At 40.1% G+C, this 21,966-nt stretch overlaps 1 protein-coding gene across 1 annotated transcript in view; it reads right to left on the bottom strand.

Moving 5' to 3' along the window:
- LOC145989100 (uncharacterized) overlaps positions 1 to 21,966 on the bottom strand; it is a 91,005-nt gene that overhangs the window by 34,969 nt on the left and 34,070 nt on the right. Inside the window, exons 5-7 of the mRNA XM_083124395.1 lie at positions 20,323 to 20,444; positions 6,492 to 6,629; positions 2,866 to 2,922 (exon numbers count right to left, since the gene is read on the bottom strand). Coding sequence (XP_082980521.1) covers positions 2,866 to 2,922; positions 6,492 to 6,629; positions 20,323 to 20,444 — 317 coding nt within the window. The remainder of the gene's footprint in view (positions 1 to 2,865; positions 2,923 to 6,491; positions 6,630 to 20,322; positions 20,445 to 21,966) is intronic.

Below are 21,966 nucleotides of genomic sequence, written 5' to 3'. Positions count from 1 at the left end.
GTATCTGTGCATATAGTGATCAAAATATTCTATTTAAAACATACTTGATTGTTTCATTTCGTATTAATATGTGTATTTTTCTCATAAGATCGCGAGTCAATCACTAAACGCTCTCTGTCACCGAGGCGAAGCAACGAAACGAATTCGGGACCGAGAAGGAATTTGAATTTGTTGCTTTAAGTCGACTATATGCACAGCTAGGTTAGTCGGCATTGAACCTACAGATTAAAGTGGGATCTGAACCAATGTGCAATGTGCCTCTACAGAGTATCGAACAAGGAACCCTTGATTTCAAGTCGACGACGTTACCACTACGCCATCGGGGAGGCCACGCGGAAGACGAGACAAGGCTTCCAGTAGCCTTGGAAGCAGCGACCGCTCCCGGAATCGAGGAGACTTAGTAAGTTGGGACAAATTGCTATCGGTGCCCGCAGAAGTTGGAGCAAACTCGGATATTTCGCGAGCGGCGGGGGACGCAGCCAAAGCCACTTAGTGCGTCGGAGCCTTCGATTTCGAGCGGAGAAGGCAAAAGAAAAGGGAAAAAAAGGGGTAGCGGCATTTTTCAATATTCGTCTGAAGCGCTGCCAAGTGGGCGGATGAAAGGGCCGGTCGTTACCTCCGCTATTCCGTATCGAAAGAGGAAATAATACTTCTGGAGAGGCCTCGGATGATTGGAAAATTTCTTTTCCCAAATTTTTCTACGAGATCTCTTTTCTCTCCGTCCGCAGTTAATTTTCCACAAAGTTTCGCAATTTTCCTCCAACGGAAGGAACGCAAATTCTATGCAGCAAAACTCTCCACCTTCCCAGTAGCCACTGAAACTCTTTATGGAGCTACATTCTAGAATTCCAATCCTAAGCCTGTAAAGGACATGCACTGCAAAACTTCTACTGTAATTTCTAGGCTGTTCCTGAAAAAGCACTTAAGACAAAAAATGAAATTTTACAGCAGTTACTCGTATTTATTGGGGATAAGCCGGTATTTTTATATATTTTAAAGCAAAAATATTGGTTAATTGATGAATTCCACTCTATTGTCAATGAATATTTTGAATAACTGTTAATTATTACAATGTTCAAGTATCGGTATGGGTGGGAATCGGTGAGATTATCGGTATCGGCTCAGCTCTATTATTTATGTTTATTCTTTTAATAACAAACATTACAGACACGATATGCATGTTGAATCATCACTGTTTAGAATCTTTACATATGAACAATATAAAATTATACTTATAATATTTCTTTAAATTGATTCAGTGTGACTTAAACGACAGCAACAGAAAATCGCAGTTTGTGTCTTGTGTGCCTCTTCCAGAACCACAGGCCTCCCCGATGGAGCAGTGGAAGAGTCGTCGCCTTGTAATCAAGGGGTCCCGGGTTCGATACCCGGTGGAGGCACCACGGATCCCACTTTAAACTGTAGGTCCAGAGCCTTACTGTGCGTAGAGTGGACTTAAAACACAAAATCAAATTAAATCAACCGAACATACAACAGAAATCTATAGACTGTAAAAGGTTGATGGATAAATGACGGTCCAAGACCTTCAATTTCCGATGCCATCCAACTATACCATAAAAATTTTCATCATTGCTTTTAAAGTATTAAACATCCATTTACATCATTAATCCAATGTAATTTTATGATTAATTTTTAAAAAAAATATATTTACGACGCACGGAACGTTAAATTTATAATCACTATCTATGTTAATGCATGTTAAAATATTCCAGTTTAAATAAAAGAAACGGTTGTGTCCTCTTTTTGTAAATTAACAGGCAAACTGTTAAATTTTAACGGTAGAATATCTAAATTTTACTGCAGCCTCTAACATCATTGATTTCTCCGTAAAAGAACACCCTGCATTAATTAATTACAGGCCGATCTCTGCGGCGGGATGGTTAGCACAGCGTGGTACGACGCCAAGAATCCCGGGTTCGAATTCCGCCCGAGCATGGCTGTTCTTTGTGAGTGTCCGTTCCTTCATCAACTTTATCATATTTCATCAATCATCCTCATCTCCGCGAATAGTCAAAAGTGACAGAAATGGGAAGTAAAATAAAACCAAATCAATCAGTGAATCAATAACACTTCATCAGTGGAACCTCAACGTAGGCAACTTAAACGGCGAAATCCAAAACTTGCCAAAAAATAATAATTGGCACTTGAACCAAAGTATAAAAGATGAACTTTCCGTTGTAGAATTTTGGGAGCAATGGAATTTGTGAGGAAACCCCAGAGAAGATTTTTTCTTTTCTCCATATATTCTCTTACCTATTTAATCGCTAAAATGAAGACGGAACTTTTGGAGTAAAGGGTTGATCGATGGTTCGAATCCGGCTGGAAAGAGCTCCCGCCTGTTAATTAGGCGTCCGGATTAAATCTCTCCCAGGGAGCAACTGCGCTCGGATGTCGTTTCGCGGTTCCGTGACGTACGAGGCCTATTCCGACTGCCTTCACAGGTAGCTCAAGACAAATAGGGGCATTTATATCAGCTTCCAGGTTCCCCTTCAGCCACGTAACAGCTCTTTGTGCCACGCGCTGAGGAAATTTTGGGAGTTTTTACTCATGATTTGGACTGACGGTTGATTCAATAGCTCAGCACCGTGGTATAGAAACCCACGACGTACGACTCAATTCAGACGTCAACGGGTTAAGGATAGCTAAAGAATCTCACTGAATATACTACTAAGTCTAATGGTTCACCTACTGGGTGACTCTAATAATCCAATTCAAAGCCCTCTGGAGCCGGTTCACTATGCACCAGATTTCAGCGTCTTTGTAACACGGTTTTATTAAACGGGGAATAATTTGAAGAAGCTTACACTGGTAGAAATATCAAATGAAAGGAAAATATGTACTTACTTCTTCGTGTTCCTTGTGAAAACGTTCTTTCTTTTTCAACGCTTCTTGCAATTTGAGCTGGAAGAAAGAAAAAAATCATTTTATGAGAAATGTAAGTGAACAGTAATATTACCCCACAATTTCCCAATCATTGCACACAACACACCTTTACGGATACAGATACTGTACATTCTGAAGATAAAAATAAAATACAAACAGACAATTTTTTATGAGTATAGGTAGAAGAATTGATAAATTTGGTCGGTAGGTTTAAATCATTTAACTATACAGGGTGACTGGTAATTAGATGTATTTCCTGAAAGGGGTTAAAGTAGAGACAATTTGCAATAAATTTGACCATATGATACCCCGTCCGAAAATTAGTAGTTTTCGAGATAATCGAGTTTCTATTGTTTTTTCTAAAAATGACAATTTTCCACATAAAAAGATGAATTGAGAAAAAACTGATAATTGTAGGGAACTTATTTAAGCGTTTACTGATAGCTAACAAACAAGTGGTTCGTTTAGAAAAAAGTTTTTTCCAAATAACAATCACATGTAAGTACCGGGTGGGTCTAAACTTACAAGTGATGATAAAAAAATGCACTCTTAGTTTACTTGGCAACGTATTAATAACAAAAATGGTATGACACGAACCGTACAAATTACTTAAATTAACTTCCTTGAGTCATCAGCTATCCAACAAGGTACAAATGTTGCTAACATTTACATTTGTGTACAAGAAATAATACTTCATTCATCTTCATGTGTATGGAATCAATGAACAATACAATTAAAGAACATTACACGTCTTGCTCAAAGTGGGCACCTCCGTTACGAATGCAGGCACGCAGGTTTTTACGGGTCATTTGGTCTCTTAACTCGTGATGTGATGGTGGCCTTGATGTGTTGACCAGCTGTTAAGATCCTCTCCCTGAGCTCTTCTTGCGAGTTTACCGGTGCCTTGTCATGTGGCTCCAAATGTAAAAGTCGCAAGGCGTCAAATCAATCGGGGGATCGAGCTGGGCAGTCATCATGCTGATAAATCATGTCACGTCTTGTAGCTAGAGGCACATCCTCCAACAATATTGCCATCCCGTTCCTCAAAAAATGTTCATAAGTGATGCCATTTAAGATTTGGGGCAGGAAAAATGGCTCGATGAAATGATTGTTGATTACGCCCATCCATACTTCTGCCTGGGCGTGCGACAGTGGCTGGATGAAAGTACCCAAAGAAATGGATTGGCCGAGGCGGACCGATTCCCTGGCCGGCTCGATCCCCCGATTTGTCGCCTTGCTACTTTTACATTTGGAGCCTCATGACAAGGCACCGGTAAACTCGCAAGAAGAGCTCAGGGAGAGGATCTTAACAGCTGGTCAACACGTCAAGGCCACCATCACATCACGAGTTAAGAGACCAAATGACCCGTAAAAACCTGCGTGCCTGCATTCGTAACGGAGGTGCCCACTTTGAGCAAGACGTGTAATGTTCTTTAATTGTATTGTTCATTGATTCCATACACATGAAGATGAATGAAGTATTATTTCTTGTACACAAATGTAAATGTTAGCAACATTTGTACCTTGTTGGATAGCTGATGACTCAAGGAAGTAATTTAAGTAATTTGTACGGTTCGTGTCATACCATTTTTGTTATTAATACGTTGCCAAGTAAACTAAGAGTGCATTTTTTTATCATCACTTGTAAGTTTAGACCCACCCGGTACTTACATGTGATTGTTATTTGGAAAAAACTTTTTTCTAAACGAACCACTTGTTTGTTAGCTATCAGTAAACGCTTAAATAAGTTCCCTACAATTATCAGTTTTTTCTCAATTCATCTTTTTATGTGGAAAATTGTCATTTTTAGAAAAAACAATAGAAACTCGATTATCTCGAAAACTACTAATTTTCGGACGGGGTATCATATGGTCAAATTTATTGCAAATTGTCTCTACTTTAACCCCTTTCAGGGAATACATCTAATTACCAGTCACCCTGTATATAGTTCAATGGTTTAAATGCAGAACATTAATGAATTTCACAAGTACTCTGTCTCTCTCATGGTGTGCACCAATCTTCCTCTTAACTGACTTTGTTTTCCTATTCTCTCTGCTTCTTAATTACTCCCTATTTCATGAAAACATCAGCCAGACAGAAAAATCTAATTCTTTAAAAAAAAAAATAGCAGTAAAGAACTCGGGGAAAAAACCAAAGTGGTAAATGGAAACCTACCTTAAAATTAACTTGATTACCACTTTTATCTTTGAACAACTTATAAAACGAAGATTAAAAATTGTAATTACGTAATGTTTTGCACACCCCTCACCCCCTCCCTTAGAATGCAGCTAGGTAACATCTACTTTTTCATTTTCAGCTTCCTCAAAAAATCCTGCGTACGTTAGTGGTTACGACTTCTGGTCTGAAATGTTCATATTCATACATGAATATTCTTTTACACATTTTGTTTTAATAAAAGTTTTATATCATTTACGACTGTGTATTATCCATGATCAGGGCCAGTTGTAAAATGGGCGCAAGAGGCAGAAAGATGACTGCTTAACATGAGAGTCGGGGGGGGGGGGGGGATCGAACGGGTCGGTCGACACGCTCTGGAAATTATTTCAAGCTAGCCCCCCCCCAAAAAAGATGTAATTTCTATTGGTAATAACAAAAAAGTTCAGTTAGTTTGTATTTGAACAGAATAGCCAAGGTAAAATCTGCTTTAGATCGAAACATTTCAGTGTAAATGCAGAAACCAGGTTATGGCCTAAGCTTAAACACATAATTTCCTAAGGAAATGGTATGATAAAGTGTGTGTGTGTGTGTGTGTATATATATATATATATATATATATATATATATATATATATATATATATATAAAATAAATAATTTTATATATATATATATATAATATTACAGAAATTATGTAATTGTATTCACTATGTATCCTTCATATGGGCTCTGTAATTAGGTATGTACATGTTGAGTTCAATAAATAAATAAATATTTTCATATTCTACTATTTAAACCAAATAATAAATGGTTCCAGTATTTAAAATTCCCAAAATTAGTATTTTACCTGCGAGGTCAAACAACATAAACGTAATGGCTAAAATTGCCCCCTATCTTTTCAAGCTTTTTCGTGAACAAGGTGTGTAAAGTTAATAACAAACAGAATAACTATGAATTTGAGTACAATAACTCTATGAATTGTAGAAAGATAATGAACAGTTTTGCTGGTTATTCACTCATATCGGGTAGAAAAGTCTGACTAAGGATATAATAATAACAATAATAATAATAATAATATGGAATGAATTTGGCTTTTTTAAAATAGATTATAATAATAATCATAAAATGCTAATAATTATTAAATTTCTGTTATTCACGTTTTCTTATCAATGCCCTGACCCCCCAACAAAATTTTCTTACTTTCAGTTATACCCCCCTTATATCTCTTACCTGTCATTGATTTAATTTTTCATCATTTCCTTCCCTTAACTTTTTCCCTAACAACATATATTTTAAAAAAAAACATTAAATATTGCGTTTACAAGCTCATTCTGGTTCAGGCCTTGAGTAATTTCATGTACAGCTATCCTTTTCTCGTCTAGAAGAAATTCGAGCAGCAGAAAAACCTACCCTTTGGATGGTTTCTTCGAAGCTGTTGGTGATGGCCCCGCCGTTCATCTGGACGAAGCGGTACTGCTCGTAGTCCCTGGCGTCGCCGAGAGATGGCACTGCGGCGCTGTTCTCCGCCGCTCCGTCCGGCGTGTCTACCTGGAGACGAGGGAAAAAAGCGAGATTGAAAAAGAGAGCATCAACTACAATCAGGCGCGGCGCGACGCGAATACCGAGCAAGAGGGAAAAGGAGGCCGCGTGAATATAAAACAGAGTTATTACTGGGAAATGAGTCGGAAACGGCAACAGCACGGTACAGCGGGGCTCTCTCAAGTCGAAACTTTGGATGTAAAGCTCCATGTTTGCAACATCTGCGAGGAATTTACTTTTGATGCGTGTTCGTTGCATCCTGGCGAAATGTTTCAGCGTTTCCTTCAACAGATCCCTGCGCATTCAGACTTTCTTTCCACCAAGGACTTTCGGGGTGAACACAGTGGCCGTATCTAAGGGAAGTGTTTAACGGGTAAAACCCCTCACACTGGTATAGTAAACATTTTGCACTAATTATAAACTCCAAAAACTCAAACTTGGTCAAAACACTAGATTGGTTGAACATGTTTTGAAAGTTATTAATATCACCACAAAGTAACAGTTTAAAAAATAATATTGTTATATGTAGACTGTAGTCCCCGGCAATTAAAATGGGACATCTACATCCAGAAATACTTCCTTCCCATCCAAAGCGTTATGTGTGTAGACTAACTATACGGCGGTGGTAGAAGTTGCCATTGAAAATTTGCTATTAAAATCCACATATCGCCGTAGAGTTATGCAACACACATAACGCCTTGCAGGGAAGCGTGCATTTCAGGATATGTGTGTCCCATTTCTATTGCCGGTGACTGTATATCAAGCCAATATTTCCATCCAACTTGCGTAGAGAAAATTTATTGCTTACAATTTAAAATTTATTATTCATAAGAAATAAATAGTAACCATTAAATTGTAACTATGAAATGTGTGACATCCTTCAGCTACTGTACGTTAAACCCCCCACCCATTATGTCTGTATATATACGGCTATGCTTCCACGCAGTACACTGCCTCTCCGATGGCGTAGATAGTGGTACCGTCGTCGCCTTGTAATCAATAGGTTCAGGATTCGATGTCCGGTGGAAGCACATAAAGGTTCTGATTGGACATTAAACTGTAGGTCCAGTTCCAATTGCGTTTATGTGCATAAAGTGGACTTAAGAAAAGAAACTCAAACAATCTTAGTTGTACATCCTGAACTGCATTTTGCACACGAGGCTCTGGCGTTTGGACCCACAACTCCGTGGGTCTCGTCTTGTGTCCTGTTCATGTGTATTTGTTGTTGTCCTTTTGTCAATCTCGTCTTTGCGATTAGCCAAAAGAGACAAAAAGGAGAAGTAAACTAAAAGGAATCAATGAATCAGTAGCCCCTTTTAAAATTTAACATTTTCCCCACGATTTACAAATATTTCTAACTCGCTGTTGTTACTTTTCAAGCCCACATACTCGCATACGTCAGTCCACTTGATCGATTTCATTATATCTGGATGTCATTAAAATTCCAGCTCAGCATCTGTCAATGTACGTCTCCCATGTTGAAACTTTGCGACCGATTTCGTTCCACTGCAATACCACACAATTCCGTCCACTGAAAGAACGAAGCCAGTATAAACACATACACGTGGCTTTTGAGAAAATCTATTGGTTATTCAGATGATAGCTGTGAGGGAATCTAGTGCGTAGCTACTAAGGGGGAGGGGGGCTGAAACCTTGTATAATGAATATATGGGCTATATAACAACCGATTTAACCATCAGGAACAGAATTATTTTTCAAAAGTCACGTGGATTTCTTTGAATCAGCATCTTACAATGGACGGATGATAGCTGTCCATTCAGAGTGCGTCTTGCACGATACAGTAGTTGGTCAGCATCTGAAAATACAGTTGTGTTTCTCGTACATCATAGTATTTTTTTATATTGTGACTAATTTTAATTTAAAACCACAGATGAAAGCGATAATAATGGCCAGCAAGGGAACCTCAACTTCACCCAAAGTACTAAAGTTTGGTGGAAGGGAAAAAAATACCACAATTGATTTACTCCATTGCCAAACATTTCAGTTAAAAATAATATTGTGATTTTGCATTGACGATATTTTTGATTAATGGCGAACTTGCTAAAAAGACTATGTCAGGAAATTTAAATATGTAAGTTATGACAGCAAATGCATTTAAACGCTGGAAGAGAAAAATAAACCTCAAAAAAGAAGAAAAATGCAATAAAAACGTCAAAAAATACTGAAAAATTACCTAAAAGCAAAAAAGGCCGAAAAATGCAAAATAAAAACAATGTTTTCTTGTTCTAACTGAAGAAAAATTGACTGATAACAGGTTTAGCATTGTTTTAAAGGTTCAGAAAAAAATATGATTTTGTCAAAAACTTCCTAGCCCAGGTCGTAACACTGGCGACTTGCCTTACTTACAAACCACCCGCTCAAAACTCCTAAACCATTCACCACATTCCAAGCAGTTATTACCAAATTGTAGCTCTGGTGATGCCGTAAAGGTGCCATACGCATCATTGCTTAATTTCTGAAGCGCAGCATAGGGAAATCTATTATATCTTGAAATGCGTCACTCGCTTTCGTCCAATTGCAATGCCAGATCCGTCCCCCCAGGACATGTTATAGTTTCCTCACAAACTTCGTCTCAAAATCTCTCAATTGATGGCAGTTACCGGATCACAAAATTGGAATCAGACCAACAATTTCTGAAGTTCTGAAAATATACCCTAGATAGATGGAAGACATGGGTTTGAAAACGGCAAAACACAAACGAGAGGTGGGAATACATACAGGGTGAACCCTATAACACCGACAAACTTTCACAGCGTCTTGACACAAGGGAGAGCAACTTTTCTTGGAAACGATTACTCACTTCCTTGTTGAGATGCGAACACATTTTATATACTGTATGTATTTAACCACGTGGAACAAATTCAAGGTTGCCACTGAGATTTACGTTTTCTGTTGGAGAGTGAAAAATATTTGCAGTACTATACGACGAAGCTGTTTATAAGGGGGGGGGGCAAGAGGGCGGACACCCTGGTACACCAATACTCTCCTTCACAGCAAACGAGAGTAAATAAGTACGTAAGTAAAAGTTTTTATCCCAAATATTGATTTTTGTATAGAATTTAAGTGTGACTGCCCACCAGAAAATACCCCTTCTGGCTTTTTTCCCAAATATTGATTTGACTGCCCACCAGTCAAATATTCCTTTTGCCTGCTCACTATTCTCTTCTGGCGTCGTACGTTAATAGTGACGATGAAGCTCGTTACGATTAGGCTAAATTGATTAAGGGACACTCACAAAGAAACAGCCATGCCCATATCGTGACTCGAACACGAAACTGCCGATCTCCGTGGGGTAGTGGTTATCACATCGCGTCACGACTCTGGGTGTCCCGAATTGGGATCCCGGCTCGGTCATGGTTGATATTTGTGAGTTTCCCTTCATCAATTTCATCATATCATCTCTCATCCTCCTCTTCGCGATTAGCCAAAAGTGGCAGGAAAGCAAAGAATAAGAAACCAAGTCAATCAATCCAACACGAAACCTTGGATGGCCAAATCAAAAGTCAACCAATTAACGCACCAGGTAAGTGTAGTGGCTGTTACATTAACTTACTGCACTAATTTGGTTATTATTATTATTATGTGCTCTCCTAAAAAATGAAAGGGGCTATCCTTCCAGAATGCAGTACATTCATGCCTTGTATACCATTGTGCGAATTAAGCTTTTTGCCCACTCGTGGCGTATTTGTCATTTCTCTTCTGGAAGTAGGTTCTTTCTTGGGTATGCAAATTTGTATATGATAGCAGCCAGTAAACTAAACTATTGCTTTGCAGTTCTAAGTTAGATCGTTAAATCTTATGATAACATTTTCACATAATTTAGAAACAGTTGCCCAAATTTATATTGCCACGTTCAAACTTAATGTCCATCTAATCTACCTACAAGTTCCTTGTGAAAACTTTAATACTTGTAAAATATCAGCCATATACCATGAAAACTTAAGTGGTACCGCCTGATGTTTCTCGGCTCGGTAAGGTTGGTCACTTTCAGAAAGGTGCCCTTCTTTAATCCACAAGGCTGCATACTTTTCGGCAGAGAAATCTGTGATGACTGGACCATTAATGATTTTTCAATTGCGCGTGTTACAAGAATGATACACTTCATGCTTTCAATTCCATTTTCCTTGAGGGAGATAAAAACATCCCTGGCAGCGATAAGAATAATTGTATTTTGCCGGGGATAATTTTATCTGTTTGGGGGAATCCCCGGCAACTCACGTTAATTTCGTACACTGTTGTATACGCCTCATTCTGGCAAACAATGACATCCCATCTTCAAAAAGGGGGAGAAAAAAGTTTATTTTGCGCAGTGAGAATTTCCCAGCAAGAAACAGATGAGCACTGCGTCATCGTGGAGACGGGGAAAACCCGATATCGAGTCCCGAGAAGAGACGAAATGGGAAAATGCTGTGAATCAATTAAAGCAATGGAGAGATGCAAGTTAGCGTCAAAGGATTCGAGTGAGCTTAAGCCTTTCCGGGCCATTATAGTTTCTTATTAAAACACTCAAAATCCTTCATTAATTAAGTAAACGCGTGAAAAAGGGTCGTTCTCTTCTAAGAGCACCCCCATCCCTCTCCTCCACATCCTGATCCACTGTTGCCACCTTTGCTCTTTTGGACCCAAGTCTGGTACTATCTAACCTTTTTTCGGTTTCGGTGTGCACAATCATTATTCTCTTAGCAGGAAATTACTATCATACTTCCAGAGTTATTTAAATGAAAAATTCGCCGAATACACTCACATGAAAAAGTTAGACCTTTTCGTAGCATCTTGCCGACCTCAGTGGCGGAGTGGTTAGCACAGCGTGCTACGACGCCAGGGGACCCAGGTTCGAATCCTGGTCTGGACATGGCTGTTCTTTGTGAGTGTCTCTTCATCTATTTTATCATATCATCACTCATCCTCATCTTCGCGATTAACCAGGAACGGGAAGTAAAAGAAATCAAATCGACTCTTCGCAACATCTTGTTAAGACATTAAAGTCGGTCTGGGCATTGGTTTCCTTTGTGGGGTCCCGTCATCATTTTAATCTAATGCTCAATCATCTACATCGTCGCGATTAACCAGAAGTGGAAGAAAATCGATGTTAAAGTAAAAAAAAGTACAAATACAAACAAAAATCTGTGAAGACATCATAAGCGGTAGGAGTTATACCTACGATATTAAGATTTTAGGTTGAATGCCTATTTTGTCTCTTTATCAGGAAGTGGAAAACAGTTTTACATAATCAAGATTCATAGGCAATTAGACATACTGGGAATATTGGGAGGAAATTTCACGATTCTTACATCTCTTCCAGATCGGTGGAAATTTTGAGAAAAAATCTTTACGGACGTGAACAATATCCCAATAATAAAATTTACGATTAATTCCTGGCGACAATAATATCAAGATTTTCAAAGAACTTTACAGCCTTTGTAAACAGGATTGGTATCGAAACGAGATTTAGCAGAATCATATCTTCTCTCATCTCGATTCTTGATATATAAAGCATAAGCACAAACTTTCACACCAAAACAAACAATGTATAGTATCGTTTTTAAGTTTGACGCTTCATTTCAATGCTACAAATCCTCTCCAATGGGTATTTTTATCTTGCATATATGCAACCGCGTTTCAGAGATTCACTGCAAGGACATATTTAGAGGGGAGTTCGGACCCCTCCCCCCCCAAAAGACTTCCCAAAAGTTAAAAGATACTTGTTTAGCATCTGTTGCGTAATTTCGACCGAATTTACAAGTTTAGATTGAGATCTATGGCTTCAAATTAACAGAACCAAAGATTTGTGCACACTACTACTTATAATAATATGCATAACACATTATTCAGCTGGGCCTAATATCCTTTTTATTATTCAATAATATTGTTTTTATTTTTTGACATATTTTCCTTAATGTCCCATTAAGGTCAGTTCATTATATACAAATTTTAGCGATCTCAACTACACATAAACTCAATAATGTACACGTTCTGTAATATCTCTATTCTTATGTCATCTGGTTATCTATTCATGTAATAATAACTAATAATTATTAATTACTAACATTTATATTTTTATTATTATTATCTGTGATACACTTGGTTCTCCAGATATATGCCTGATTCACAGCTAACAGATAAACTTTGTAATTACGATAAACAAAATGTACATATGACCTACAAGAGTTAGTAAATATGTGTGGATAAGTCGTAGACATATATTCGAATATCACACAGTACCAGAAGAAAGTCTTGAAGTTTTCCTGGCGACGAATGACGAAAATATTCTCTTTTATAAGAGTGACGATAGCTCTCGAAAGCTTGGAATCTTTTCCGCAACTCACCTGGTCGATAGAGCCTGAGAGAATCTTTCCATCATTCAGTATACTTTATCCAAGTTCCGAACGAGGTCGATGGCCTCGCACAGTTCAGATTTTATACGGGCGTGTCTCGTTATCATTTCTGCACCACCTTTACTTGTATAAATCTACTGAATATTTTTACCACCAATTAAGCGTTACTTTACTACTCTAGGTTGGCAACACTGGGGCGGCTATTCTCGGTGTACGGAACGTCCAATATTAAGAGCGCGAAAGAAGCTTCGTCAGCCGACGGGGTCTCAATTTCCAGCAGCGGTTAGAAAGCGCGTCGTTACGATATGCAAATTAATCTCATTTACACTTTCGACGCATTCTCATAATTTATCAGGCTCGTTGCTAAACAAGCCCCTCTCCTGCTTAAATTACTCAACGATCGGTTCCCAACTTCCCTCGCGGAAGTTTTCGCGGAACGGGGGCCGGCCGTCCTCTCATCAGACACGCAGCGAAACGACAGACAAACACACCCGATGCCTCGTCCATAACACCGGGAGATTCCGATCGAACGAGATCTGAGGAAAGCATTCGACGTTGTATAGCTTGAGTCCTCATTGGAACGCTAGTTCGGTATCTTTGACATAGCTCGAAAGGAAGGCGACCGGACGCGTATCTGCTTGCTAGCCAGCACCTGCTTTTCTGAGAAGCGCTGTTGTCACATTTGCCTGCAGTGTTTAGACATCCAACACGAACTGCGACGACGTTTCACTCCCAGAGTCCACAAATTGTATATATATAAAAAAAAAAACTCAACACAACCTAGCAAAGACAACCGCAGCCTCACGTTATGAAATCTCTAAAGAAACTGAATTGGCAACATCTCATTTACTCCACGTGGACTTTACAAGTAATGTCAGTTCCTAAAACGGACGCTATTGGTGGGAAAGGTTTGAGGGAAGGGTTTTCTACTATGGGCTCCACGTGGAATTGACACACTCTCGGAACTTACATTGAAGTAAAGTGGAGTTTGAAGGAGGACTGGGACTATAGCAAATATGGATTACGGATGGTACAGACACGACACACTGCCCGCCCCCTTCCTATCTTCATCATTTCTAACCCACTTGCTTCCTCCTTTCATAACGTCACTCATTAATCACAACAACTCCAAATATAAACTCAAATATCTATTGTTAAATGGGCAATGTCTGTGCTCAAGCACTCAGGAATTGCAGCTATCATCGTATCTCATTAACTTCTGAATTAACGTCTTAATACCACTATTCTTATTTTGCAGCTTCCCGAAACATACTGCCGATAGTTTTCAATTTTTTTGGGGTCCTTTTTTACGATTACTTTAACTAACTTTCTAGCCTTCTTAAACCCAAAGGTTTATGGCTGCAGCAACACAAGCCTTTCATCTGTCCCTATCCTGGACAAGATAAATCCAATCTTTTCCTTCCTTACCTTTAGGACCATCTCAAAGTTATCCATCCATCTTCGTCTTACCCTTCCTACAGGTCTCTTACCATCAGGTTTCCCAACAAGAATCCTGTAAACTCTTCTTTCCTCACCCATTCGTGCCACATCGCCTGCCCATCTAACCTTTTTTACTATCACCTTAATTTCTATTAAACTTACTTAAATGACACAAAACACAATCGTGTCTAATTCATGTATGGGTCTTTTTGTGTAATTTTGTTGTGTGAAACCTTGTTCCCACTTTTTGTATTTTTCGTATCTTTTTGTGCCTCGACAATGGCGTAGTGGTGAAGTCGTCAATCAAGAGGTCCCGAGTACGATATCCGGTGGGGGCACATACTGGTTCGGATCTCACTTTAAACTGTAGGTTCGCTCCCGATTAGCCCGTGCGTGAATTGGACTTTTTTTTTTTTTAAAGAGCAACCCTATCTTTTAGTATGTGTTTCTTTTGTTGTTTTTTTTTGTGTATGTGCCTACATGTATGCAACGTAAGTATTAATTGGGGTTTAAGTGGCAGAACAGGTGTAGACTGAACCTCAATCTTTAATAAAGAATAATTGAATTGAATAAGCATATCTCGAAACAATATTCTGTCACAAACATTCCTGAAAGTGGGAATTGTAGCTTGCTTGGCGACATGATTCAAACAGGTGCGCTCGAGTTACCAGCCAGTTTAAGTTGTTGCTTATTTCTAACGTTTCCAAGAGCATATATTGCTTTCATCCACGGAATGATGAGAAGAGAGCAAGCGCTCGAAACATTGCAAATAAACGCAAACTTAACATGGTTTGTAACCCGAGCGCGCCTGTTTGAATTCATTAAAGTGAATTCCCAAATCCTGACAATGATTTTCCTTAGCTTTTCCGCGTTTTTTAACATATTTTCAAAATTTCATGACCTTTCCTTTACTTGTAGGTGTCTTTATCTGGCTTTTCAAGTTTTTTTCAGAATTTTCAGGTCATTATGAATCATGCAATGTACATAAAGATTTGAAAATATACTTATTAAAACAAACTAACACGACTTTTACATATTAAACAGACAATTTTCGTCTTGGTGCGCCGAACGACTATGTGCCTCCACAGAGTATCGAACCTGGGACCCCTTGATTAAAAAGCGACGACGTTACCACTAGGTCATCGAGGTGGTCTTATAATGTAGTATGTGATACTATGGAACGAGATGAGGATGTAGATCAAGTCTCGGCCCCGTCTCGAATTATTAAAGTGTAAAAGGAGTTTAGTTATACGGTGATAAAATATCGCACTGGTCGTCAAATCGTGCGGATAAATCTTTATCGCGTTCCTGAGTAATCTCTACATGTGCTGCATCCTGCGCTGGCTCTATTGGGAACAGTGGCTCTTTCCACCTGGAGGGAGCCTGGCTGCTTGCGGCTCTCCCGTTCGCTGACCCGAGAACCTCCAAGACGGGGAACGCCATCTGCCAGGTATCTTGGCGGCTTCTCAAGTCGATCGAACCACGGGGGAGGAAGAGGACAAGGGTCGCATCCCGGGCAATCTCAAAGAAAGAGAATCTTCTCTTTCGAATTTTGCTTTGCGTAAACTCCAGTTACATCGAAGCCGAACAGTACTTCAGTTTATTGTTGATCATCCGAGTACTTTAAGACAGACAAGAAAAGAGGAACATATTTTCGAAAAAGTAGTTCTTCGTGCAGTACATAGGAGGGAATGTAAAAATATACTTAGGGCTAAAAACCTGGAGGCAAGGAGTCTTTTATTAAAAGTCAAACTTCGGCTTCGCCCATTGAGAACGAGACACAAAAATATATATTTTTAATTAAGCTGGCAAGAACCGACATGTTAAAGAAAATCACCACTATATACACGTACTATATAACGAATATTTAAGCAACTCATATTTGAATTTACGGTTTCATATCTCCATTATCATTATTGACGAATGTATTTTATGATGGTATCAGTCATATTTATTATAATTATCAATGAATATCATGGCGGTGGTAATAATAACATTATTGCACGTGTAAATAAAGTTATGATTCTGCAGAGTGTTTCAAAAGTAGCGCTGACAAAATTTCGACCTGCTAGTGTTGCCAGCTAAGGTAATATGTACAGTCGCATCCTGAAGTGGAGAATCGATGCAGGATTCTCGTCCTGAAGTCGATACCCGAGGCACAGCGGCATCCTGAAGTCGAGAATCGCGGTGTGACGACAGCTGTCGCTCGTGGTTCGGGTTGGTAGAGCAACGAGAACATGCTGAGAGTGGAAAATGTTTACTTTAACGATAACATTTAAAAGTATTTTTAAAAAACGAGGGCAAATCGAAAAGTATTTGCCCCTATTTTTTTTCAGCCGAAATATTAGTGTGATTGAGAAACCGAGATATACATCCAATGAAATAGGTTCTTCTTGAAACGGCCCAACGTTAACTCTCGGCTGCTCCGTGGCACGGCGCTGCTGTCAGTTTGCAAAGATGGCTGTAGTACTCAACACGTCCACGTCGTATGAGCAGCGAAGTGTTATTTGTTTTCTATCGAGCAAGGGACGAACGCCCATCGAGATCCACAGGGAAAAGCAGCCGTATAGTCCGGACATCGCTCCCAGTGATTTCCAAGTGTTCGGTCCACTGATAAAGTTCCTGGCAGGTTCATTTGCGACGACGAAGCGAAGACCGCTGTCCGGCGGTGGTTCCACGATCAACCGGCCGAAATCGAACAACATCGGCATCTCCAAACGTGCGATGAGACAAATGCCTGCACCGTTGTGGTGACTATGTGGAAAAATAGTGCAAGGTACATAGAACGATTCCTATATTTTGATTTCCCTGCATGTTTATTACTTCGGCTGAAAAAAAAAATTGGGGCAAAGACTTTTCGATTTGCCCTTGTAAATAGAAAGGGGGCACCAAAAATCCACCTCGCCCGGGTAAACATTTTATCTGGAGCCGCCCCTGGCCCTCACTCCACGCAGTCACGACCATGTATACTATTATCCCAGTTCGTATCACGCGAGCGCGCATTTTCAGAACCGTTCAATCGTTGCCAACGTGTGTCGCAGCCGAAGTGGCTGGATGAGCACGTATTATATAAATGCCACGGGGCAGAAACCCGCTAAAACTTTCCCGCCCGATAGGATCGCGAAGTTCCACAGCATCGCTCTCTGCGCTTTGCTTTTCCCTTTTTATCAAAGAGATCGAAGCTCATGGAGTTCTCGCAGCACAGGTGATTAAAATCGCCGCGGGAGTGAAACAGCGCCGGGAATATGCGTCTTGCTTGCTCGCCATTAAAAAAAAAAAGCAATCAATGTGATGAACACGCACGCAGCTATTAAGCAGAGCACGGTGTAAATGACCAATCCGAGTGGAACTTTCCGGGACTGAAAAATGTTTCGCACGTGCGAAAATTGTCCCATTTGCATTTCAAGGCAAAAATTCGTACATTAACTCTACGACGTAACCGAACAGCTTTATTAACTCCGCATGTTAATTGCAACGATGAAAATGGATGATGAACACACGAAATAACAGACGGTAGCATGCATGACTCATATGAACAGTGGCGTACCTAGGAAGCCTTGAGGGAGTAGCATCTCCTCCACCTTATCTCAAAAGCCTAAAGCCGTCCGTAAACAATCACATGAGACTTTAATTACGCATTGAAAACCTTGTTGGCAAAAAGTGACGTCAGAGCACACAGTTAACATTCCAAAATTCTTATTCAGGAACGGTTTTAAATAAAGCCATTCAAACAAGCCTGTTGACCAATCAGAGCATCCCTTGGGTGGGAGGGGGGATGTATGTGTGTTATTATCTTCGTAACGCAAATTCGTTTATTTCATTTTCTTGCAATGTATTGCCATCTTTTCGTTAAAAAAGCGAAACTGCTATCCAATTCTTTTTTGAAATTTTAGACCTTTTGGATTTTTGCAATGACAGTGTTGTTCAACATGTTTCAATTGTCGATTGCGCTGCGTCTTGAACGCTCTGTTTCAATGATAATTCGTGTACGGAGAACGTTAGGGAAATATATATACGTAAGGAGATGGACACAGGGTGTCGTAAAATATATCTACCATTTCAAATCATTCATAATGCCACAAGTAAAACAAACTTTGGTATTATAGACATCATCCCAAAAAGGCACCAAATGGTTCGAAACTTCGGTGTTCATTGTTGTTCACATATATGGTCATTTGTCTCTATGTTCAGTGCTCCGTGAATATTTCGGCGATTATTGCCTTAAATTAACACAACACTGTGGCACCAGCATTCATTGGCCACGTTATTATCCCGCTCTAAATACGTATGCCTTACTTTCGTGGGGTTATCCTAGAGTATACACGTACACTCTAGACCTTTGGAAGACAGGCCCGTAGCTAGAATTGATCTCTAGGGGGGGCTCACGGGTTATCAGGGGGGGGCTTTGTAAACCAAGTCTATTTTTCCAAAGGTTAAAAGTATTAAATTAAGATTGTGTGTGTGTGTGTGGTGGAGGGTGTCATTAACTTATATAAAATTTATAAATATCATACAGATACTACATTTTTCAACATATTTTAACCCATCTCTTGGAGTGTTAATTGATTGAAACTGATATCATCCCTTACATTTAGAGGTTCCCAAAAAACTTTTTCGTTTCACGGCGCCCCTAGTGTTTCAAGATTTTTCCCTGGTCAGAATGTAAGCCTATCTAGCACTTGCAACGCCCAATTAGTGTGGTTAGGTTGCTTGCTTTAGTTTTAAAAAAATTATACACAGTTTTCAAATTCAGAAACATTTTACATGTAAAAAGTACTAAATGAGCAAATATTTGGAACAATATAATCATTTCAGTGAAAATAATGTAACATTTCGCAGCAACCCTAAAACCCAGCCACGTCGCACCAGGGTGCCGCGGTGCACACTTTGAGGACCACTGCACACTCAATACTACAGATGATACAGACATGTATATCACACACAAAAGAACACACAATATTCAATCACATTGCCTACAGTACATTTCACGCCCGGCCGAAGTAATGACACTCCCCTTCGTTCCCAAATGTTGAGAGCTGTTGACCTTTGATGCAGATGCGAAGGGAATTTGCATGACATCAAAGTCACAGATTTCTGTCTAAAAGGGAGGTCGCAGCAGGGACAGTGAAGGTACAGATAAAGAAGACCCCTTATGAAATAACTTACAAAGTCCAGATAATCTTCAAAATATTTGCAGCTACTTAGACTTCTGCTCATAAACAAGATGAGCGAATGTAATAGCTGCTGTTCATGTTCTGTGGATTTATCTTTAAAATTGTGAGCTGTCTACATTCTCACTCTTCACTGGAAACAAATTACACAAAATAGTTTTACCCAATGTCAATGGGGCTGATGGCAGTGCTAGGGGGTGGGGGGGCCGAGCCACCCCTGGCCCCTGCCTGGCTATGGGCCTGTTGGAAGAGCTCCGAACACGGATTGAGCAGGATATCTTTTCCATGGCAGATAACAACTTGCGCAATGTGGGATCTCGCATTCGACATAGGACAGACACATGATGTTGTCATGTAAATTTCACATGTTAAGGATTCCAATGCACTCTGTACTATTTCTATTCGTCTCAATTATACTGTTACACAACCGTATTCGCGATGCATATGTTTTGAGACTATATATAAGACATTCAAGTGCCCTCACAAAATGCTTGGTCCGTCAGGGTCGTGTCTTCGTTCAGCCTCTACTTCTCTCATCGTCGCGACTCTCCTTAAAAAGCGACGTTACAACTTGTTTTAACGTGGGATCCTAACCACTACGTGCCTCCACCGGGTATGGAACCCGAGACCTCTAGATTACAAGGCGACGACGTTACCACTACGCCATCGGGGAGGCTAAAAAGCGACGGTTGAGAATAGATTACCACAACGAATTCTCACAGAGGCGCTGCTTACCTTTGGAGCTCCATTCTTGTTCCTGTGGCGCGGCGATCCCTTTTCCTTCCGGTGCGTTCGAAGGCCCCGCAAGAACCTCGTGAAGCTCTTCTTCTTGGACGTCTGCTGGTTGGCGCCTTGCTCTGGAATCACAAGAGTCAAACAGTCACTAAACAAAATTCTGGCCTCAATTCATTACAAGACTTACTTTATTCACACCACTCTCCATGTAGAGTAAGAGCTATTAGAATCTTTGCTGGCTCCTCCAATCTACATCAAGAACCAAATGGGCTTCTAGAAAATGTAGGTGACCTAATAAACTGCGCCGTGCGTCATCATGCTGGGTATTTGCACCGGCATATAAATAACACTTACAGGAGCTTGCGAATTATAATAACAACCATGTAAAAGCACGGGACATACCGTATATCATATAATCTAAGGTGCTCCTTGTTTCGGATTTTGGATGTCAACAATTTAGATGGTGTATTTACCAGTTTCAATAACCTGGTTTTTTCTCGCTGTTTTTCCGAAATACTGATAAAAAAAAACACCCTTCACGAATCTATTTCCCTTTAAAACTTAAATCATTTATAGCTGGTCTCTCTTTGGATCCAACATGGAGAATTTGCTTGCAAGGCAAAATGAGAAGTGGATTATTCACTTTTAAATTGTTAATACGTTTGTGACTTACGTTAAAAAATTGAAACTGGAAATCGGTTTTGAAAATCTAAACAAATTTTGTCAGCATTTAAACATAGAGGTGGCTTTCACAATTCTGGACTGAAACTGGTTACTGGTCGGCTCTGTGGTCGTCAATCTCCGTGGGTAGTCGTACACAAGGCGTTCCCGAGTTCGAATACTGGACAAGATACGCATGTTTGTGGAGGAGGAATGAGTGCAACATATGCAAGGGTTTTGAAGAAAGAATGAAAGAGCATTCAGTTGTCGACTTTCGATCTCGCAACCGAAATTCCCAGGTTCCAATCCCGGCGTGACCATGTATCACTTCATCAATTTTATCTAATAATCACTAATCTAACCGGACCAACGGTTTAAAGTGTAATCCGAACCACTGAGCAACGTGCCTCCATTGGGGATCGAACCCTGGACTCCTTGATTATAAGGCGGCAGCGTTTACTCTATGCCATCGGAGATGGACAAAGCCGGAGTTTTCACTTGAACACCCAGTATAATGGATTCCTCGACGTGCACAAGTCGTAAAAACAATGGCATGGTATCGCACGCTTTCTCTCCCCAATCACCAATCATCTGCACATGTTCCGGACAAGCGGCTTCAACTTGAAGAAGAGGTCCTCGTGGAAGTGGCAGGCGCCGAAAGGACCAATGGGGATCGCATTTTCCGCGACTTTTCGATCGCACATCTGTCATTTGCATCCGAAGGAAACAGGACGTGGAGAGCAGATAATTAGCACGGATCGAGAATAACAGGGATTCCCCGCGCAAGGCGCATCCATCACGGAAGCATTAAAGCGAGGCGCGCGGTCTGTCAAAAACCAGGCGGCCATCCAACGACGGGCTCTCTCGTCCGGTCGCACAGACGATTACGTCCTATGTTTGTCCGATGCGTGCGGGAGGGGGCTCATCTTTCAGCGAACGCCGTTCCATTAACTGTTATTAGGAATGGCGGCGGCATAAAGTTTC

This window comes from Lepisma saccharinum, chromosome 6 (genome assembly GCF_977018435.1).
Source record: "Lepisma saccharinum chromosome 6, izLepSacc3.1, whole genome shotgun sequence".
NCBI lineage: Eukaryota > Metazoa > Arthropoda > Insecta > Zygentoma > Lepismatidae > Lepisma > Lepisma saccharinum.
Note: the sequence above shows the minus strand (reverse complement) of the source record. Positions and strands in the feature narration are given on the sequence as shown.